The sequence below is a fragment of the Giraffa tippelskirchi genome, chromosome 6 (assembly GCF_054371585.1).
Source record: "Giraffa tippelskirchi isolate mGirTip1 chromosome 6, T2T-mGirTip1v1.2.pri, whole genome shotgun sequence".
NCBI classification, from domain to species: domain Eukaryota; kingdom Metazoa; phylum Chordata; class Mammalia; order Artiodactyla; family Giraffidae; genus Giraffa; species Giraffa tippelskirchi.
Window position 1 is genome coordinate 72,698,600 of NC_137280.1, and position 18,005 is coordinate 72,716,604.

Consider the following 18,005-nt stretch of genomic DNA (forward strand, 5'->3'; position numbering starts at 1 on the left):
ATCCCTCGGGGGTCTCCCAGTCCCTGCAGGTGCCCTGGGCCTAGATACACTGGATGCTCCGTTTTCAGGGCCCAAGACAGAGACTCCTGAAGAAAACACAGGGGGCGCTGCCCTGCCCACGAGGAGGAGACAGAAGCCCGCACCAGGACACAGCGTGCGGCTCACACCTGCGGGATGCCGTACTGGTCGATGACCTGCCAGATATACCAGTCTTCTCTCCGGGACGATTTCCTGAGCCGGAAGGTGGTGACAAAGGCATACTCATCGGGCAAGCCTTGCGGGAACACGTCCCTGGAGGGAGACAAGAGACAGACGCCACCAGGCTGAGAGCGGAGGCTGTAAAGGAAGCCCACGCACCCTGGTCACTGAGTCTTGCCACGCTGACCTGCTGGATTTGTGAAGTCCACCTTCTCACCTGCCTTCACTGCCTTTTCCTTCCATCAGGGCCTCCACAGAACTCTTTCTGAGCCCTGCCTTGGTCCCTTCAAATCCACCTGCTCCCCTCCAGTGCTCACCTGCTTCCATCTCTCCAAAATCAATGAGAGATGCTACACTGCCTCCCGTCCCGGGGTCAGATGCAGCTGACTGTGCCAGCCCTCACTTCTCCCTGCTTGCTGCCCCCCTGCAAGGGCGCACGGGGGTGTCTTATCCTGCCCGGTCACTGCCCCACATCACAGGACACCCTCCATCCCCTACAGAGCGCGGGGGGCCAGCTCTTATCTGGGGAAGTCCCTCAACCCTGTCAGCTCCAGCCCAGACAGCCCTCCACGGCAGGCACACTGCCCTTTGCCGTCCCAAGGGGGCGCGGCTCCCTGCCAGAAGTCAGGGACATGCAGAGCTGTGACGCTCCTGTCCCAGCTGAGGGTGGTGGGGCAAAACTCCTGGGACTCAGCGGCCCAGCAGAGGCTCCCCGGCAGAGACCAGTTGGTCTCCAGAGCACCCCTCTTCACCATCAGCTGTTGCCCTGCACGCCCTGCTCAGAGGCACTGCCTTCTGCACTGGAGGGGGTGGAGGCTGTCTGGCCTGAGAGCCAGGACGGGAAATGAGGGGGCGTCTGGCTTCCAGGTTCTCAGACTCGTGGACCCTCAGGGACCCTTGATTTGGCTGTAGGAGCTGTGAGCAAAGACTGGTCCTCCCTCTGATTCTTGGGTCTCAGATCCGAGCCACGAGTCAGCCTAGCTGTTCAGAATCATTCTCTGAGCTGGGATTTCACCCTGGATCACACCCTGGTACTGGGAGCAGCGCCCATCACTCACTCGGGCCGCCCCCAGAGTCAGGGCCACCCCCGGTCACTGCCACATTAGAGGGAGGGGGCGGGGGCTTCCCCACCCACCTGCACAGACGTGGGCTTAGGAGCCTCAGATGGACACTGCCCTTCACTTCCTTTTTCATCTTATTGCAACAATGAGGCCAACTCTGCTACAGAGCTTCTAAACACACTTATATCTCAACACACGTTTACGTGTAACATACAGACAGATATGCTATGAGTGTGTGTTCAGTCACTCAGCTGTGTCCAACTCTGTAGCCCGCCACTCTCCTCTGTCCATGGAATTTTCCAGGCAAGAATACTCGAGTGGGTTGCCATTTCCTTCTTCAGGGGATCTTCCTGACCCAGGGATTGAACCCACGTCTCTCGCATTTCCTGCATTGGTAGGCAGATTCTTTACCCATTGAGCCACCTGGGAAACCCATGTATACATGCTATATCTATGTATTTATAACTATATCTACATCTGTTTATCTATACAATACACAGGCACACCTCATTTTGCTTTAGCTTTACCATGCTTTGAACATACTGTGCTTTTTTAAAACAGAAGACTGGTGGGTACTCTGCACCAAGCAAGTCCATTGGTGTCACTGTTACACAGGATTCTTTTTTAATTAAGATATGTACATTGTTTTGTTAGACATAATGCTGTTGCAAACTTAACAGACTACAGTTTGGTGTCAATGTAACTTTGATACACACTGGAAAACCAAAAAATTTGTGACTTGCTTTGTTTTGACATTCAATTTCCTGTGGTGGTCTGGAACCAAAACTGTAGTAACTCAAGGGCATGCTCCTATCTCTCTATCTGTCACTACCTTCCTGTAAATCTATCATGAGACTAAGACTTTTTCTTTGGCTGTTTATACATACACAGATATACAGGAGAGGGTAAAGGGATTGGAGTTGGAGGACCAGATTTGAAGCCAACTTCTGCTTCCTAGGAACTATGAGATTTTGAACAGATTACTGTCCCATTCTGAGATAGAAAAATGCATGCATGAGTGAATGGAGGATGGACACCAAATCCATATGGAGAGGTGGGTGTAGGAGGACTGGGGGACCAGTAACATCTCTGGGAACAGATCAGTTAAGAAACAGGTTGAATTTCTGGGGTCAGTGATATGGATGCTTCATCGCAGGGTGATCTTACCAGGCACTCTGCAGGCTAAACCCCTACCCACTGCTCAGCGAGCAGCCAAGCTCACTGGCTCCTTCCCGCCCTTGCTGAGGTGTCCAGGGCAGGTCTGGCAGGGGAAGCCAGCACTCACTCAGTCCTCTGCACCACAGGGAAGGATCCCATCCGGACGTAGGAGCTCTGCACCCCATTCTCTCTCTCCCCTAAAATCGTCTTCACACTGAACAAGTCCATCAAGTCAAAACCTGTCCAAAGAGACGAGAGACACATCAGAGAGAAGACAACTGTGCTTGTGATACTGCAGTAACAGAAAGGTGTCTTTTGCTTTGTTTTGGCTCCAAGAGAGGACCTCGCTCACTGGTCATGGGAAGTAACAGGAAAGACATGATCTTGGGGCTCAGGGGAGCTGGCAGGACGGTGGGGGGGCATCCAGGTCAGTGATGTATCTGCGTGATGCTGAGCAGCGACATAACCCACAGGAGCCTCGGCGCTTGGCTGTGATAGAAGGTTGGCACGCCACCTGAGGCTGTCCTAAGCATCCCAGGTGATCACTCAACACACGGTAGGAAGCTGACTCAGCAGGTCAGCTATTCCTCAGGATTCTCCATCACCAGCCACACATCCTGACCCAAGACCCTCTACAAAACTGCCTGGACCAGTGTGGGGGGCTGGCTTGAGTCCTGCAGATACGGTCCTCAGAGAAGCCCAACCACAATGCCCGCACGGACGCATCAGGGGGATGCATTGGCCTGACACTGCGTCCCCAGGGAAGGAAGCGCTCCTGGCCAGTGAAGGGAGGCCCTCCCGGGGCAGGCACCGGGCCCTCACTCGGCTCCGCACCCCCAGGGCTAACACGCGGATCAGCATCAGCAGCATCAAACCCACGATTCTTCAGGGCGATTCCTCCGGCTCCAACACTCTGAGGCGTGGCCACAGAAAACAGGAAAGGAACACTCACGTTGGGATGATTAAAACGTCTTCTACCATGAAGTTCTGTCCTAAGAGAGGACTGAGTCATCCACCTTGTACTCTTGAGAGCCTGTCTGTTCCAAACTGCACAAGGAGCCGCAAGGACAGAAAGCACTGAGTTCCACCCGGGAGTCTGAGTCGCAGTCAAGCCAGACCAGCCTGGGCTGGCCCTGAAAGCGCAAGCGTCAGTCTCTCAGGCGTGTCCAACTCTGTGCGACTCCACGGGTGGCAGCCCGGCCAGGCTCCTCTGTTCACGGGATTCTCCAGGCCAGAGAATACTGGAGTGGGTTTTTCCATTTCCTCCTGGCCATGAGGCCCTAGCTATGTGACCTTAGGCGGGGTGCCTGACGTCTCTGAGCTGACGTCATCTGTAGAAAGGGGACTGTCTTTGCGTGCACCTCACAGGGTTGTGGTGAAGCTTGAATGATCTGATACAAAGCTCATCATGCAGTGAAAGATCCACGAAATAGTTTTCATATTAATTACTTCCCCTGACAATGATTGCAGTCTCTTATCCCACTACATCTGTCCATGGATTTCATTTATTCATACAATATGGTTTTTTTTTGAGAGACTGCTCTGAGCCAAGCACATGTCAACACTGGCGACAAGCTGGGAGAACTGGCCCCCAGAGGTTCCCAAGGAGCACCGGCTCTTACTCGAGAGTGGGTTCAAAATCCAGCGGGCATGTGCCCAATGCCCACACAGTGAGGTGCCAAGGCTGAACAGGAAAGAGGCCTGCTCCTTCCCTTCACAGCGCCATCCCTCTTCCTGGAAACCTCCACCTTCAGTTGGGTTTCCCTGTAGCAGTTATTTGTGAGAGAACAACAACGAAAAAAAAGAGTTTTCAAAAAGCAAACATATGTTCTACTGTCTAATTCCACTTTCCCTGGTTTCCATGAATAAAAAAAAAAGACTTAAACACCACGAAACTGAACAAGCAATTAATGAGGTGGCAGCAAAGGGCACCGAGAGAAAGATGAATTATCTGCAATAAATAAAGGCCGGGAAGGAAAATGAAAAATGTTCCCGAGGTAAGCGGACTCGGATGTGATGCACCGAGAGATAAAGAGGCAATTGTTTGATGCAGAAAGTGCAAGGGGGCACCTCCCTGAAGTCGTGGACTCGGCTGAAGCAAATGGCATCAGAGACACCATGATCACCGCCCAGAGTCCTTCAAATGTCTGTGAGGGACCAAGCTTCGCTGGACGCCTCAGGCATGAGAGTCACTTCCCAGTCTTTAGTGGGTCTGGCCTAGGTGCACACAGATGTCTGTATCTGTGGAGGAAGCTGAGCAATTGCGGGGATGGGGCCTGATCTGATTCATGCTTCCATCCCTGAAAAAGGATGAGCTTCCACTGCTGTTCTTAACTGAGGCTCCACTGATAGAAAGAGGGAAGGAGAGAAGAAAGGAATTCACTAAACCACTCAGGGCTTCCTACGTCTTAAGATACCCCATTGGCTGCTCAGATTTCAGTAATCAACAGGACAAAATTCCCACCATGCCTCCCACTGCCTGAAGTCTACTGTCCACAGAGAAATTGGCACAGAGATGAGCAGTGTCCGTATAATGGGTAGATGAGAAGAAGGGGGATGGCTGGGCTTGTATAGGAGCATGTGGAGTATCTGCCTGGCCCAGCTGAGGAGAGACATCAAGGAGGGCTTCTGAGAGGAGGCAAGGCCTAGCCTGAATTTAAAGAACAAATGAAATCTGGGGAGAAGAGGAGGGAAGGGCATCCAAAGTAACTGGACACGCAAAGGTCACCGGACATGAGTTGGCGAGGTTCCTTCCGAGAATCCCCACTATTTCGGAATGTCAGGAGCCACGAGAGGCAGACCCAGGAGCGAGTGAGGTGGGTGCAGATCGGGCCACGTGAGGCAGCCTGGGTTTCTTTCTGCAGGAGGTGGGGGCTGCGGAAGGGCTTTAAAGCAGGGAGAAACACAACCCCACGCCTGTGCTCAGAGGTCGCTCTGGCCGCAGGGATGGAGGAACTGGGGGACTGGCGAGGACTGGACTGGAAATCAGGGGCCGGAGGGGAGGGGAGGGAAGAAGCACAGGGCTGGGACCATCTGAGACGGTCGGGACTTGGTGATGATTATCTGGACATCAGAGAGCAGGCAGGGGGAGAGACCCATCAGAATGTCTGTGGCCATGTTTCAGAGTAAGACCAAGCCCAGCACCTTCCTTCACCATTAAATAACTCCTTCAGAGAGCACTGCATAACACTGCAGGTGCTAGAATCTGCAGAAGGTTCAGTCTTCAGAGCTGGGAGGGGTTCTAAGAGATCTTATGTCGGAATTGGGTAAACTGAGTCCCAGACCGCTACCTCCAACTGCCTGGTCTGTTCTCCACCCCGTTCTCACCGCTCCAGCCCCACTGAGCCCGAAGACTAGCTGTAGTCATTTACGGAAACACCTGGAGATGAGCCTTTGCGAACCGCATCTTTTTCAAAAGCTGCTCCCATTACCCTGCTGTGCTGAACTTGGCAGGTCCGCAGCACCTTCTCTCCTTAACTCCAGCCTCAGCCCTGGCACATGGCTGCGGCGGCACCCCGCTGGGACGCTCTAGGAAGTGGGTCAGAGGGCCTCAGTGTTTCTTCACCATGGTCACTGGCTGAGGGCTGGGTTACTCCGTTACACCCGAGGAGAGTTAACCCCCTGGTTCATCTCACCTGCTGTGCACACAGGCAGCACAGTCTCCTGCCATTCTAGAAACATCCCCCAGGCACCAAGATGCAGATGCTGGCACGTTCATGTGGGCAGGAGGGGTCCCTGGGGTAGGGACGGGGCAGTGCAGCACCTACAAGATACCTGGTCCTGATTGCCCACGGCTCACTGCCTAGGGAGGGAGACTGCACGTGGGTTAGTACTGGACCTGAGATGCTTTGAGGTAGATGGATGGGGCTCCCAACCTGGCCGGTACTGGTGAGGAGAGCTGGGCTGCTGTCCTGAAGAGGAAGAAAGCTCTTCTGTGATCACGCACCTAAAGTGTCTGCAGGACGCCCGGCCACAGGGAGTAGCAGACAGACGCTCATCACCACCAGGACGAAGGGGAAGCCAGCTCAGCCATCCCTACATACCCCCAGTCACCCTGTCGTGTACAGAGACAGCCTCTGCAGTGTTTATTTCTGCTGCTGGCTCTGCAGTCATGTGTCCCTCTGTTCCCTCATCCATTGATTCGCTCCTATATTTATAACTCTGATTCACTCTCTCCTTCACGCCCAAATGCAGCTATTTATTCCCCCTCTTACTCAGGCTGCCCATCACTTACTCATTCCCCACGTCCCTCATCCTACTTCATTCTCTACCGATGTCTATAGCATCACCGTGGACTCCCAGGTGGAAGACTTGAATGGCCTTCCCCAGTGGGCAGTTCATGGACAGGAGCTGCTACCTGCACAGCTCAGACCATCCCCAGGGCTTTGGTGAAAGACGGCGATGAGGACAGTACCAGCAAGGCTACCACCCTTGAGTCCAGGAGGGTCGTGGTCAAGTCCAGCAAAGAAGAAAGTGGAAGTGTTAGTTGCTCAGTCGTGTCTGACTCTTTGCCACCCCATGGACTGTAGCCCGCCAGGCTCTTCTGTGCATGGGATTCTCCAGGCAAGAATACTATAGTGGGTTGCCATTTCCTTCTCCAGGAGATCTTCCTGACCCAGGGATCGAACCTGGGTCTGCTGCATTGCACGTAGACTCTTTACCATCTGAGTGACCAGGGAAGGTGGCCTGGCAAATGGCATCGCAAAGCAAGCTGTGCTGGGTGGCTGGCTGTTTCTCGTACCTGTGATCTCCTTGGTCCCACCATTGGTGTGCTTGAAGCGATCTCCTTCCACACGGACGCTGGGGCAGAGCACATCTGAGAAGGGCGAGAGGAAAGAGACCGATGAGCAGTCTTGACGTCCCCTCCATGGAAAGTGACATGGCAGAGACCCCGTCCCACCCCCCAGCTTGTGGGGCATCTAGCCGGGAGCAGCGGCAGAAGCAGGGCCACACCAACCTGGTGTTTCGTTTACTCCCAGATGTACCTGATAAGCATGTGCCCTCCTGCCAGTGCCCTGCCCAGAGGTGACATAGAACAGGCAGGGTCCCAGCAAGGAGCTCCCAGTGTGTCCACTAGAGGGAGCCAAAGAGCAATGCCCACAGGATCAACAGGGTCCTAAGTGACACAAGTGGATCTGGGTTCCTGGGGGTCTCAGGACCCAACACCCAGCCCAGCCTGGGAGGTCAGGGACACTTTCCCAGAAAGGTGACGCTTGGGGTTTCTCCTAAAGGAACAGTAAGACTCAGCCAGCTGGACCAAAGAACAAAAGGGGGCACAGGCAGAGAGGGAATGTCACTCACAAAGGCATGAACTTATAGATGAGAATCCCAGGTCAGAGAGGAGTCACTGGAACGGGAAATGTGCTGGGGGCCCACCCGCTGCCCGAGGAGCTTCAGGTGCCTTTCCAGGCAAATCCCAGAGGAAGCAAGACTGCTCAGTTATACAGAGGCAATGGGGAAGTCACACAGTAAAAAGTACTTCATTATATGGCATCACACATCTAAACATCTTCATGATTTCTCACCTTAAAAAAAAAAAAACTGGAAGGAAAAGGGACTCTTTCAGTTGCCCTAAAAATCCCAGAAACTTACTGTTACCAAATGGGAAAGGGTCAGTTCAATTCAGTTCACTCGCTCAGTCATGTCCGACTCTTTGCGACCCCATGGACTGCAGCACGCCAGGCCTCCCTGTCCATCACCAACTCCCAGAGTTTACTCAAACTCGTGTCCATCGAGTCAGTGATGCCATCCAACCATCTCATCCTCTGTCATCCCCTTCTCCTCCCGGGGAAAGGGGAGGGAGGGATAAACTAAGAGTTTGGGATTGGCAGACACAAACTACTATATATATATATATATATATATATATATATATATATATATATATATATATCAAGTAGACAATCAATTAGAACATACTGTACCATAACACAAGGAACTATATTCAATATCGTGTAATAACCTATACTAGAATATTAAAGAAACTGAAAAAGAATATATAAGTATATAGACGTGCATAACTGAATCACTTAGCTGCACACCTGAAACTAACACAACATTGTAAACCAATTATACTTCAATTTTTAAAAATCCTAGACAGAGAACCCACTGTGAATGTTCAAGTCTCAGGCCCTAGTGTTGCCTTCCCTTCAAGTTCCCTAATCTCTTTCTCGGTGTGAGCGTGTGTAATGTGGGACCCCTTACAAAGAACATATTTGTCTTAGGATAGCTTGGAGGACTGGAGAAGGCAATGGCACCCCACTCCAGTACTCTTGCCTGGAAAATCCCATGGATGGAGGAGCCTGGTAGGCTATAGTCCATGGGATCGCTAAGAGTTGGACGACTGAGAGACTTCACTTTCACTTTTCCCTTTCATGCACTGGAGAAGGAAACGGCAACCCACTCCAGTATTCTTGCCTGGAGAATCCCAGGGACGGCGGAGCATGGTGGGCTGCCGTCTATAGGGTCACACAGAGTCGGACACGACTGAAGTGACTTAGCAGCAGCAGCTTGGAGGACAGGCAAGATCAAGCCATAACGGGACTTAAAAAATTTATCACCAGAGGCAACTCAGCATAGACGCCGCCCTGCCCTGGAAGCAATCTGGTAACACACATTATTGTAATAATCACATAAGATCAGGCAGTTCTGTCATCCCACGGATTTCATATACAATGACTTCTTTCCAGCACAAGTGTTTCACTGTGGGACCCTTTACCAATCAGGAGTGAGGGGCAAGAATGGGATTCTCCCTGATTTGGGAGGAGGTATTTTTAACGTTTATCCCCAAAGGCACCAGAGGTCTGACAGGCCCCAAGGAAGGTGTTATTTTGGAAACAGCACAGAGCTGTCTGTGTCTAGAACCACATATATGCAAGTGGATGCCGGCGCTGTGCAGGATACAGACTGCGCCACCCAGGACAGCGGCAGCTGCGGGTGACGACCAACTGCTTCAAGGTTGGCAGGCCGCCAGAGGGATGGGCTGGGACTGTGCATCATTTAAAACAAGTTGACTCAGAACTTTCTAGCCTTGATTATGACCAAGTCTCTGGAGTCTGAAGGCTGGAGCTCAGAGCAGGCAAAGCCACTGAGCCTTTGTCTCCGCAAATATCCCAGGGGGAGGCCCTGATTCCCAAACCTAGATGGTCAAAGACAGTTCGAAGGCCACGAACACAGAAAAGATGGAAACGTTTCAGAGATGTCAACATGTGCCCAAATCACTTTAAGAAATCAGTCCCTAGACCACCTGCCAGTCCCCTCATGGGAGCCATCACTAAGCCTCATACACGCCAAAGCCTCAAGAGGGAATTTATAGCTGACTTAATAAGTCAGGAAAAATGGCTCCCAAAATACACCCTGCATCGAGGCTCCCCAGGGGAGAGGGGGCCCTGGAGGGTCACCTCTTTGCAGGGAGTGGAGGTGAGCACCCAAAGTCACTCTCAGCCAATAACTATGTGCCTTTGGCTAAGACATGTCCACCTCTCGGATAATGATCTATTTATTTCCACATGAACTTGCTTATTGGAACTGAAATACTTACAGAGGTCCAGACACAATCCAGGTGCTGAGCTAGTTTTAAGGACCCACAAATGAGAAAACAGATAAGACAGCATCCCTGCCTTCAGGGCACTCGTGGGCTGACTGTGGCTAGGGCCTGAGACAGGTCAGCTCCAGAAAGCGCCAGAGCTGCCCTGACACCTTGTGTCTTCTTGCCTCACAGTATCCTCTTCCTTGACCCTCCAGACTCTGATCAGCAGCCCCCTGGCCCTTGCTCCCATTCACCCCAGCCTGGGTGAGGACCCCTCGGCAGGGCCCCATGTCCTAGGGCTGGTGGCACCATGATGAAGGCACTGACCAGCATGGCTGCCTCCCCACTAAGTCTAGAGGCCCGGCTGAGTCTCAGTCCAGCTCTGTCTCCACTGCCTTCCCAGCTCCAGGCTCAGAACAGGAGGCAAGTCCATGATGGATGGAAGGACCAGCAATGCCTGAGCCAAGAGGCAAATGCTGAGTGGTAGACCAGATGCCTCCCAGGAAAGGCCTTCATTGTGCTGATGACCAGGTGAGAAGAACTCAAAAGTCCAGAACCCCAGCCACCAAAGTGGGGCAGGCACTGTTAGCTGCCACCCAAATATCCATCCCTCACTTCCTCCTGGCGAAAAGAATGTCACTTTTATTCAGATGAGCAGCACTGTCAGCCCAGGGAGAAAAGTGGTGAGCAGTAGGTCCAAGCCAATTATGACTCTTGTGGTCCCCACCTTTCCAGCCACCCCCTCCAGCTAGACATGCACCTGTGACCCGGTTCTGGTCAAGGGCGTAAACACCAGAAGCGCGTGGTGGGTGGGGGCAGGCTGGGGTCTGAGAAAGCCTCGGCTTCCCCGGACAGACGGGGACAGGTAGGCCGAAGGGGCTGGCAGGGGCAGGATCCCTTCCTCCTTCAAACGCAGGACATAACGTCTGCAGGACTGTCTAGGAGAACTGAAGAAAGAGGAACTCCGCTGCCCCCACGTCCAAGCAAAAAGCTTGAGAAAAAGCAAAGGAGCTACTGAGAGACTGGATTACCATCACATAACCAATCAATATGGATTTTTCAGGTTATCATTCAGGATCAGCATAAGGAGCTGCTCTGGAATTAAGGAGGAGAGTAAGTTCTTGGCAGTCAAAATGCGTATTTAATTAGTTCCCGGTGAGTTGGTTGCTTTTCCTTTTTGAAAGTGTGAGAACACAAAAAAGATATGGCTGATGACAAAGCTCCTGTTTACCTCCCCCTGCCCCAAGTTCACCCACTGATGTCCATATTCCCTCAGCCTTTAGGAAGGTAGAACACTCTAGACTTCCTGGGAGGAACGCGATCTCCCTTTCCCCAGGATGGGTTCTTTTTCATCAGAAGCCGCAACAGAGGCTGAGTCTTGGCTGGTCAGAGCTGCTGCTCCCTGGGGCACATGCCGAGAACTCACTACAGGTTCTCAGGAAGAAAAAAAAAAAACAGAAACACTTCAACTTGCCCTCAGTTTACCAAGTTGCAAAAAGGGAGCGTGAGCATCAGGGGAGGAGGGTTAGCACAGACGGTCTCTGCTGTCCTCTGCTTCGTGCTGACCCACCTGCAGCTCTGTATGAAGACAGGCCAGGCCGTCCCAGACATGCCTTCCAGTCCCCTGGCTCCAAGTCCAGAGCTTCTCCAGTGGGGGGTAAATGGGGGTGCTGGCAATTACTGAGTGCCTACCGTGTGCCAGTCATGCTGGAGATTTTACTCACAACAGCCATTCAAGAAGGCAGACTTTGTTCCCATGACATAGATGGAGGAACTGAGGCTAAGAGAGGTTAAGAAACTCACCAGGTAGGAAGGGTGTCTGGGTTTGAATAAAGGGCCACCTGTGTCTAGAGTTGGACTATAAAGAAAGCTGAGCGCCGAAGAATTGATGCTTTTGAACTGTGGTGTTGGAGAAGACTCTTGAGGGTCCCTTGGACTGCAAGGAGATCCAACCAATCCATCCTAAAGGAGATCAGTCCTGGGTGTTCATTGGAAGGACTGATGCTGAAGCTGAAACTCCAATACTTTGGCCACTTGATGCGAAGAGCTGACTCATTGGAAAAGACCTTGATGCTGGGAAAGATTGAGAGCAGGAGGAGAAGGGGACGACAGAGGATGAGATGGCTGGATGGCATCACCGACTCAATGCACATGGGTTTGGGTGGACTCAGGGAGTTGGTGATGGACAGGGAGGCCTGGCGTGCTGCGGTTCATGGGGTCGCAAAGAGTCGGACGCGACTGAGCGACTGAACTGAACTGGGTCTAGAATGAGTGAGCAGAGGTGGTTCCCCGGCTGAGCTGAGCAGCACTAAGAGAAGCTGGGAGCAGAGCCCGATGGAGGAGGCGGTCATCACCCATCCATCACCCCGTGGCCATGCTGCTGAGGGCTGCAAACCACAGACAGGATGACAACGGTCCAAGTGGGCAGGGGAGGAGGCGGGGGAGGACAGACACGGGCCAGACACCCGGCAGACTCATGGGGTCATTCCTCCAAGGCCAGGAGGCCAGCCAGGAAAACAGTCCACACACCCCCACTCCGGAGAGCCAGGCCCCAAGGCCCCAGGGATGAAGGGAATAATGATTAGAACCACGGGCTTCCATGGCCGAGAGCCCACACGTCCAGGTACTGTGCTGGGCATGCAGCGTGGTCTGCTTCTGCCCAGGGCCAGAGCTCTCCCCGCAGTCAGCAGACAGAGGGAGCTTGCTCTGCACAGACACTGAGCCAGGCGCATTGAAATCGTCAGCACATCTGACCAACTCCACCCTACAGCTTTACGGACCAGGTGCGGCGGTTCACAGATGCGGAAACAAAGGCATAAAGAAGTCAGCATGCTGTCCAAGGCCACAGAGCGAGCAGGAGGCAAAGCCAGCACGCTGGCCCCGGTGTTGGCTTGGGACCACGACAGCACGAAGCTTCTCTCCAAGGTCACCAGCCCAAGGTCACCCAGCACAGAGGACCCAAGTCTGTCTTGTCTCCAAAGCCTTCAGGGACAGATGACCAGCTTGCTACTGCCGGGGGCACACCTTCTGCCTCTGGACGCCCCGACACACAGCTGGCGTTTCCTCTCTCTGCACTGGGAGGGTTCACCTGCTCTCTGACTTCCGCCCCTCAGGCCTGTGCGCTTGGGCCCGCTTACGCCTGGCTCCAGGCAGGACACTGGGGAACCTGGGATGGGCAGATGGCAGGACTCTGCCCTCGAGTGTACCCTCTACTGGTGCCATATCCAGAACGGCCCCACCGTCTCTCACAAAAGCGGGTTAGATGTTTCCAGATGGCCAGCGTCCTCCTCTCTCCAATCACCTCCAGCTGAGCATCACTTGCTCCCAGCAGCTCCCTCACCCAGGAGAGGAAGATCGGAAGGAGTAAGACCCCAACCTATGAGCACACACACTGTGTACTCATAGGTCCCAGGGCACGGCTGAGGCATGTTTCTGCCAACAGAGGCCAGAGTTTAGCCTCCTCTGTGACACTTATCAGTGTAGTATGATTCCCATTTTTCAGATGAGACAAGTGAGTCTAAAACTGTTTAGATGACCTGCTCCAAGCACACCTCTAGTTAGCGGTAGAAGCAGGATTCAGACTCAGTATGACCCCAGGGTTTTCACACTTGATATCACAACTCGACATATACATACGGGGTGGGGAAGAACATACGTTAACACTTAAACTGTGGCTACTTCTGGGAGGGCAGAACTTGAAGTGGTTTTTACCTCCCTTTTGCTTTTCTGAATTTTTACATGGGCCTTAAAAATATGAAGGTGATTCACTAGTACAGTATTTGCAGGTTATCAATATTATACTTTTTTGGAAGGAGGCCTGCGTCTTGCCCTGGTACCCTCGATGCTTAGGCAGCTGGAGGCTGTAGGGGTAGGGGGCGGCAGGCTCTCCAGGGATGGGGGGGGGGCAAGGGCTGTTTCCAGGAGTGACCTGGAGTCCCGGAGGGCAGCCAGGCCAGGACCTCCCCAGGAGGCCTGGAGGATGGCAGGGGCCTCATGGGGCTCATATGCACTTCTGGACCCAAGACATTCTGCCATGAGGAGCAAACGTGTAAACACACAGATGAGGCAGCCCTGCCCTGCTGGAGTCACAGGCCAGACACGGGGGACGCCGGAAGCAGAGGCAGAGACAGACACGGAGAAGCAAGGGGTCGTCTGGGCAATCAGTCTGCAGAGGAAACTGGCCAGTGAGGGGCGCTAGGCGTGGGGGCCAGGACACACGTTGGGTTTGAGAAGACTCTGGGCTTGGTGCCGTCTGGGCTGAGAGCTCAGAAGGGAGCGAGCAGCCACAGGAAGAGCAGAGGGTCAGAAGGTCCCAGCAAGGGCAGAGCCCCAGGGAGGAAGTGGCTCGGTCGGCCCAGGGGTGAAGGCAGGGTGGGGGGATGAGGGAGGGTGTACCAAGCCCTGTAGAAAAGTCCAGGGAGGGGAGAGGGCAGAGGTGGGTCAGGGGACGCCTCCTAACCCCAGGCAGGGTCTGCAATTCAGGGCAATGAGGAAATGACTCTGCCCGGGATACAGAGGGGGGCAGGGAGAGTTTAGCACGGTGACCTTGGAAGTGCGACCCCTGCCAGGAGGCTGTGATTCCATCTGTCCCTGTTCCTTGGGCCTCCTTCCTCCTGGGGACTGTCCCATGGGCTGAGCACCAGTAGGTGTCACCAGAGACTGCGAGGACCTCCTGGAGGCTTGGCAGGGAGGAGCCTGGGGCAGCTGGAAGTTAGGAGGGTGGTAGAGCCTTCGGCCCGCACCCAGGTGCTCAGCCCAGCAGTGACCATTAGCACCTGGCGTCTGAGAAGCACCTAAACGCAAACCTCCTTCACGCCACATCTGAGGAGCGCCTGCCATGCACCTGGCACTGAGCCAGTCCAGGGCTCACAGTAAGGGGCCCTCAGAGCTCAAGGAGCCGCCGTCCAGCAGACAGGGTGGAAACTGGTCAAGTCAGGCACTGATGTCTCCAAGATCCATGTGATCATAACCCCTGGAAGGTGCTGAGGCCAGTGGGGGATTAAAACAGTGGGATCAGAGCTAGCTGGAGGGTCAGGGTGTCTCCACTGAGGTCTGAGGCAGGCAGGTGAGAGCAGGAGCAGGGCGACCCATCAGAGGCGCGGGCCAGGGCCAGGGGACCAGGAGCGTGGACACTACGGCCAGGATGGCAAACAGGGAGGAGCAACTATGAAACAAGGCGGGGGTGGTCCAGGAGGGGTGGGGATTGACAGGCCCTGGTGGGAGATGCCACCCTGCCTAGGGGCCCCGATGCCGGTGGGCAAGGATGGTAGCTGAGAGCTACGGGGGTGCGCAGGGAGAGGTGGTCAGGCCCTGGTTTCTCTGCCAAGCAGAGTGGGCAGGAGGGTGGCTGACTGGATGAGGAGTGAACCAGAAAGAAAGAATGTTCTGAGTGTCCGGAAACCTGTAGGAAGATCCCATTTGGAAAACAGAAAACCCAAGTCCAGTTCCCGCCACCCCGTGTTTGAAGTGTCTTAACACACCCAGCAAGCAACCAGATCTATAAGCCTGGCTTTCCTACTCCAAGACAAGGCTCCTGGCTTTCAGTTTGGGAGTTGCCCGTGTGCGGACAACGTTTAACATACTGGGAGGGGAGTGGAGGAAATAGTTTGGAGAGGGAGGGGGCAGAGAGAAGGTCTCAGAGTAGGTCCCAGCCTCCCACATCACATGCTGGGTCATGAGAACTGACCAGCAAAGGAAGCTGAGAAGGGGAGGATCCTGAGGTCGGAGGAGGACTTGGGGCAGGGAGGAGGCCCGGAGGTTACAGGAGGGAGCGTCTCAGAGGACAGGATTGGGTTCCCCCGAGTGACAGAGTTCACCACCAGGAGGCACAGCTCACGCCCCAGTGCGGGACCGCAGCACGACCCCGCCCTGCACCCCGAAAGCGCCATGCGGACGGTCAAGGGCAGGGGAAGGCTTCGTGGGGGGAAGCTGCGCTCTCTGTGTGAGGCACCCTCCATCTTCTCCGACCCTCCGAGACTCTCTCCTCAGTTCCAGGACCAAATCCACACTCTTAGCATCCACCCTCAGGGTCCCAACAGGGACTGGACAAGAGAAAGTACATGAAGCTGCAGACTCAGGGCCAAGGCCACGGCGATCCCATGGGGTCACAGCCCCCCTCACCCCAGGACGCAGGTGCCCAGCGAGGTGTCACCCGAGCCCAGCCTGTCACCCGCACCCCCGAGCCCTGAGCTTCTGCAGGATCAGAGAGGAGGGGGAGTAGCACCAAGGCTTTCGCACAGGGCACGGATCCCATGTGAGAGGGTTGCTGAGTGGGTGAGAAAAACTAGGCAAAACGAACCCTCCCTTCCTTCTAACGTGGAGTCTGAGTAGATGGAGAAATATGAAAACCAAGAAAGTGGCAAAATTATCACATGACTCCAGAGAAGGGTGGACAAGACATGTCCCCCTGGCCCTGTGCAGAGGAGCCAAGACTGGGCTGGGAAGACCGGGGGTGGGGGTGGTGGGAGAAGGGGGAGACCCACAGCGGGAAGAGGCCTCGGGAGCCAGGCTCCAGGGGCAGCGTGGACCCGAGGCCCTCAGCGTGTGGCCGGGACAAACCACCTCCCCCCTGCATCTCAGGAAAGAGGGCAAGCTGAGGGAGCCCAAATGCCTCCTCGCAGACACACCCCTGACCGCCACCCATCAGCGTCTATGGGTCTCAGGGCGGATGGGCAAGCAAAGACACCGAGTTTATTCTCTCTACTTGCAGCCACAGCCTCTCCATTAGCAGGCGGCCTGGGGTCAGACTGTGTCCAGACTCAGGGTCGTGTCCCCAGAGTCAGGGGACAGAGGCAGAAGGCCTGCAGCCCGCTGCGGACGTGGGGCCCAGCTCAGCCGTGCACCATATCAGGCCCTGAACGCCTGTGTGTGTGTGGAGGGGGGTGACAAGGTGGGAACCCAGGGCACCAGGCAGAGGCGGACATGGCTGGTCCCCAGGGCTGCCTGCCCCTGGCCCCTCTCCCCGAGGGTCAGCGGAAGGGGGGTTCCTGGAACAGCCACCGGCCGCATTTCCGTGGGCGCCGTAGGGAGGCTGGTGGGTCAGCACGGCCAGACGGCGACAAGGGATGGCTGTCGTGGTCCGGCTGCACCCCCGGGACAAACCAGCCATGAGCGGAGCTGGGGCTGAGGCCGGGAGGAAGGCTGGGACATGAGGGCACACGGTCCGGGGAGCAGGGCCCCCACCTAGGGCTGCCCGCCCACTGCAGACAGCAGCCTCCCCCGAGGACCCGCAGGAGGGACCAGCCTGGGGCGGGCAGGTGCTGCGGCTGCGCCCCCCCCAGGGCTGCGGAGCCCCTCCCGCAGCGCAGCTTCCTGCCGACCTCACGCAGGGAGTGTGGTGGGGACCCCTCTCCTTCCAGCTGACCACGGCCACTGCCCAGTCCCTTCCGGCCCCATGTCTTCCCCAGGGCATCACCAGGGGCTGGGCTCTCTGGTCAAACCTCCACTCACCTTTCCTAACTTCCGGCCAACCGTTCCGCCCACCCCAGGCCTGCCCTCAGACCACCTTCTCGGGGACATCCACCCTGTCTCTAGGGCCCTGCCCAGCCCACCTGCCTGGGGCCGCTGGGCTCTGCTCCAGCTCCCTCTCCTGCTCCACCCTGAGCCTGGTGGCACCGGGGCCGTGAGGGGCAGCCGTCGGTGGGGTCTGTGGACAGCACTCGACCTCGTATCCTGGGGGGTCCTTGCCCCCACAAGACCCCCATGAGACAAGCCCAACTGAGCAGGAGCAGTGAAGAGGAGGGGGCTGGGTGTGGGCTGGGCAGGCTGGGGCCAGGGTGGGACCTTCCCAGGCCACCATGACCTGGACGCCACTGGAAGGGGGTTTCGCCTGCCTCCTAGGCCCATGTTACAGGGATGGGACATGTTTCAGGGGATACTTTTTATACTTGATCGGTGACTTACATGTAACACAGAGTGCACAGCGGGCAGGTTTCCTTTTGTTCTCCTGCCTGGGGTTCAGGGCACAGGGCCTCCCCAGTGCTGGGCGGGCTTTGGTCAAGACAGAGGTCAATGGAGGTGCTCAGTTCTGCATTCCAACCTCTGGAACAATGGGTCCCCCT

At 55.2% G+C, this 18,005-nt stretch overlaps 1 protein-coding gene across 1 annotated transcript in view; it reads right to left on the reverse strand.

The window, feature by feature from the left end:
- The window catches only part of COL22A1 (collagen type XXII alpha 1 chain), a 219,550-nt gene that overhangs the window by 163,646 nt on the left and 37,899 nt on the right, over nt 1-18,005 (reverse strand). The window contains exons 4-6 of the mRNA XM_081502987.1: nt 7,159-7,233; nt 2,545-2,656; nt 168-291 (exon numbers count right to left, since the gene is read on the reverse strand). Of these exons, the coding sequence (XP_081359113.1) occupies nt 168-291; nt 2,545-2,656; nt 7,159-7,233 (311 nt within the window). The remainder of the gene's footprint in view (nt 1-167; nt 292-2,544; nt 2,657-7,158; nt 7,234-18,005) is intronic.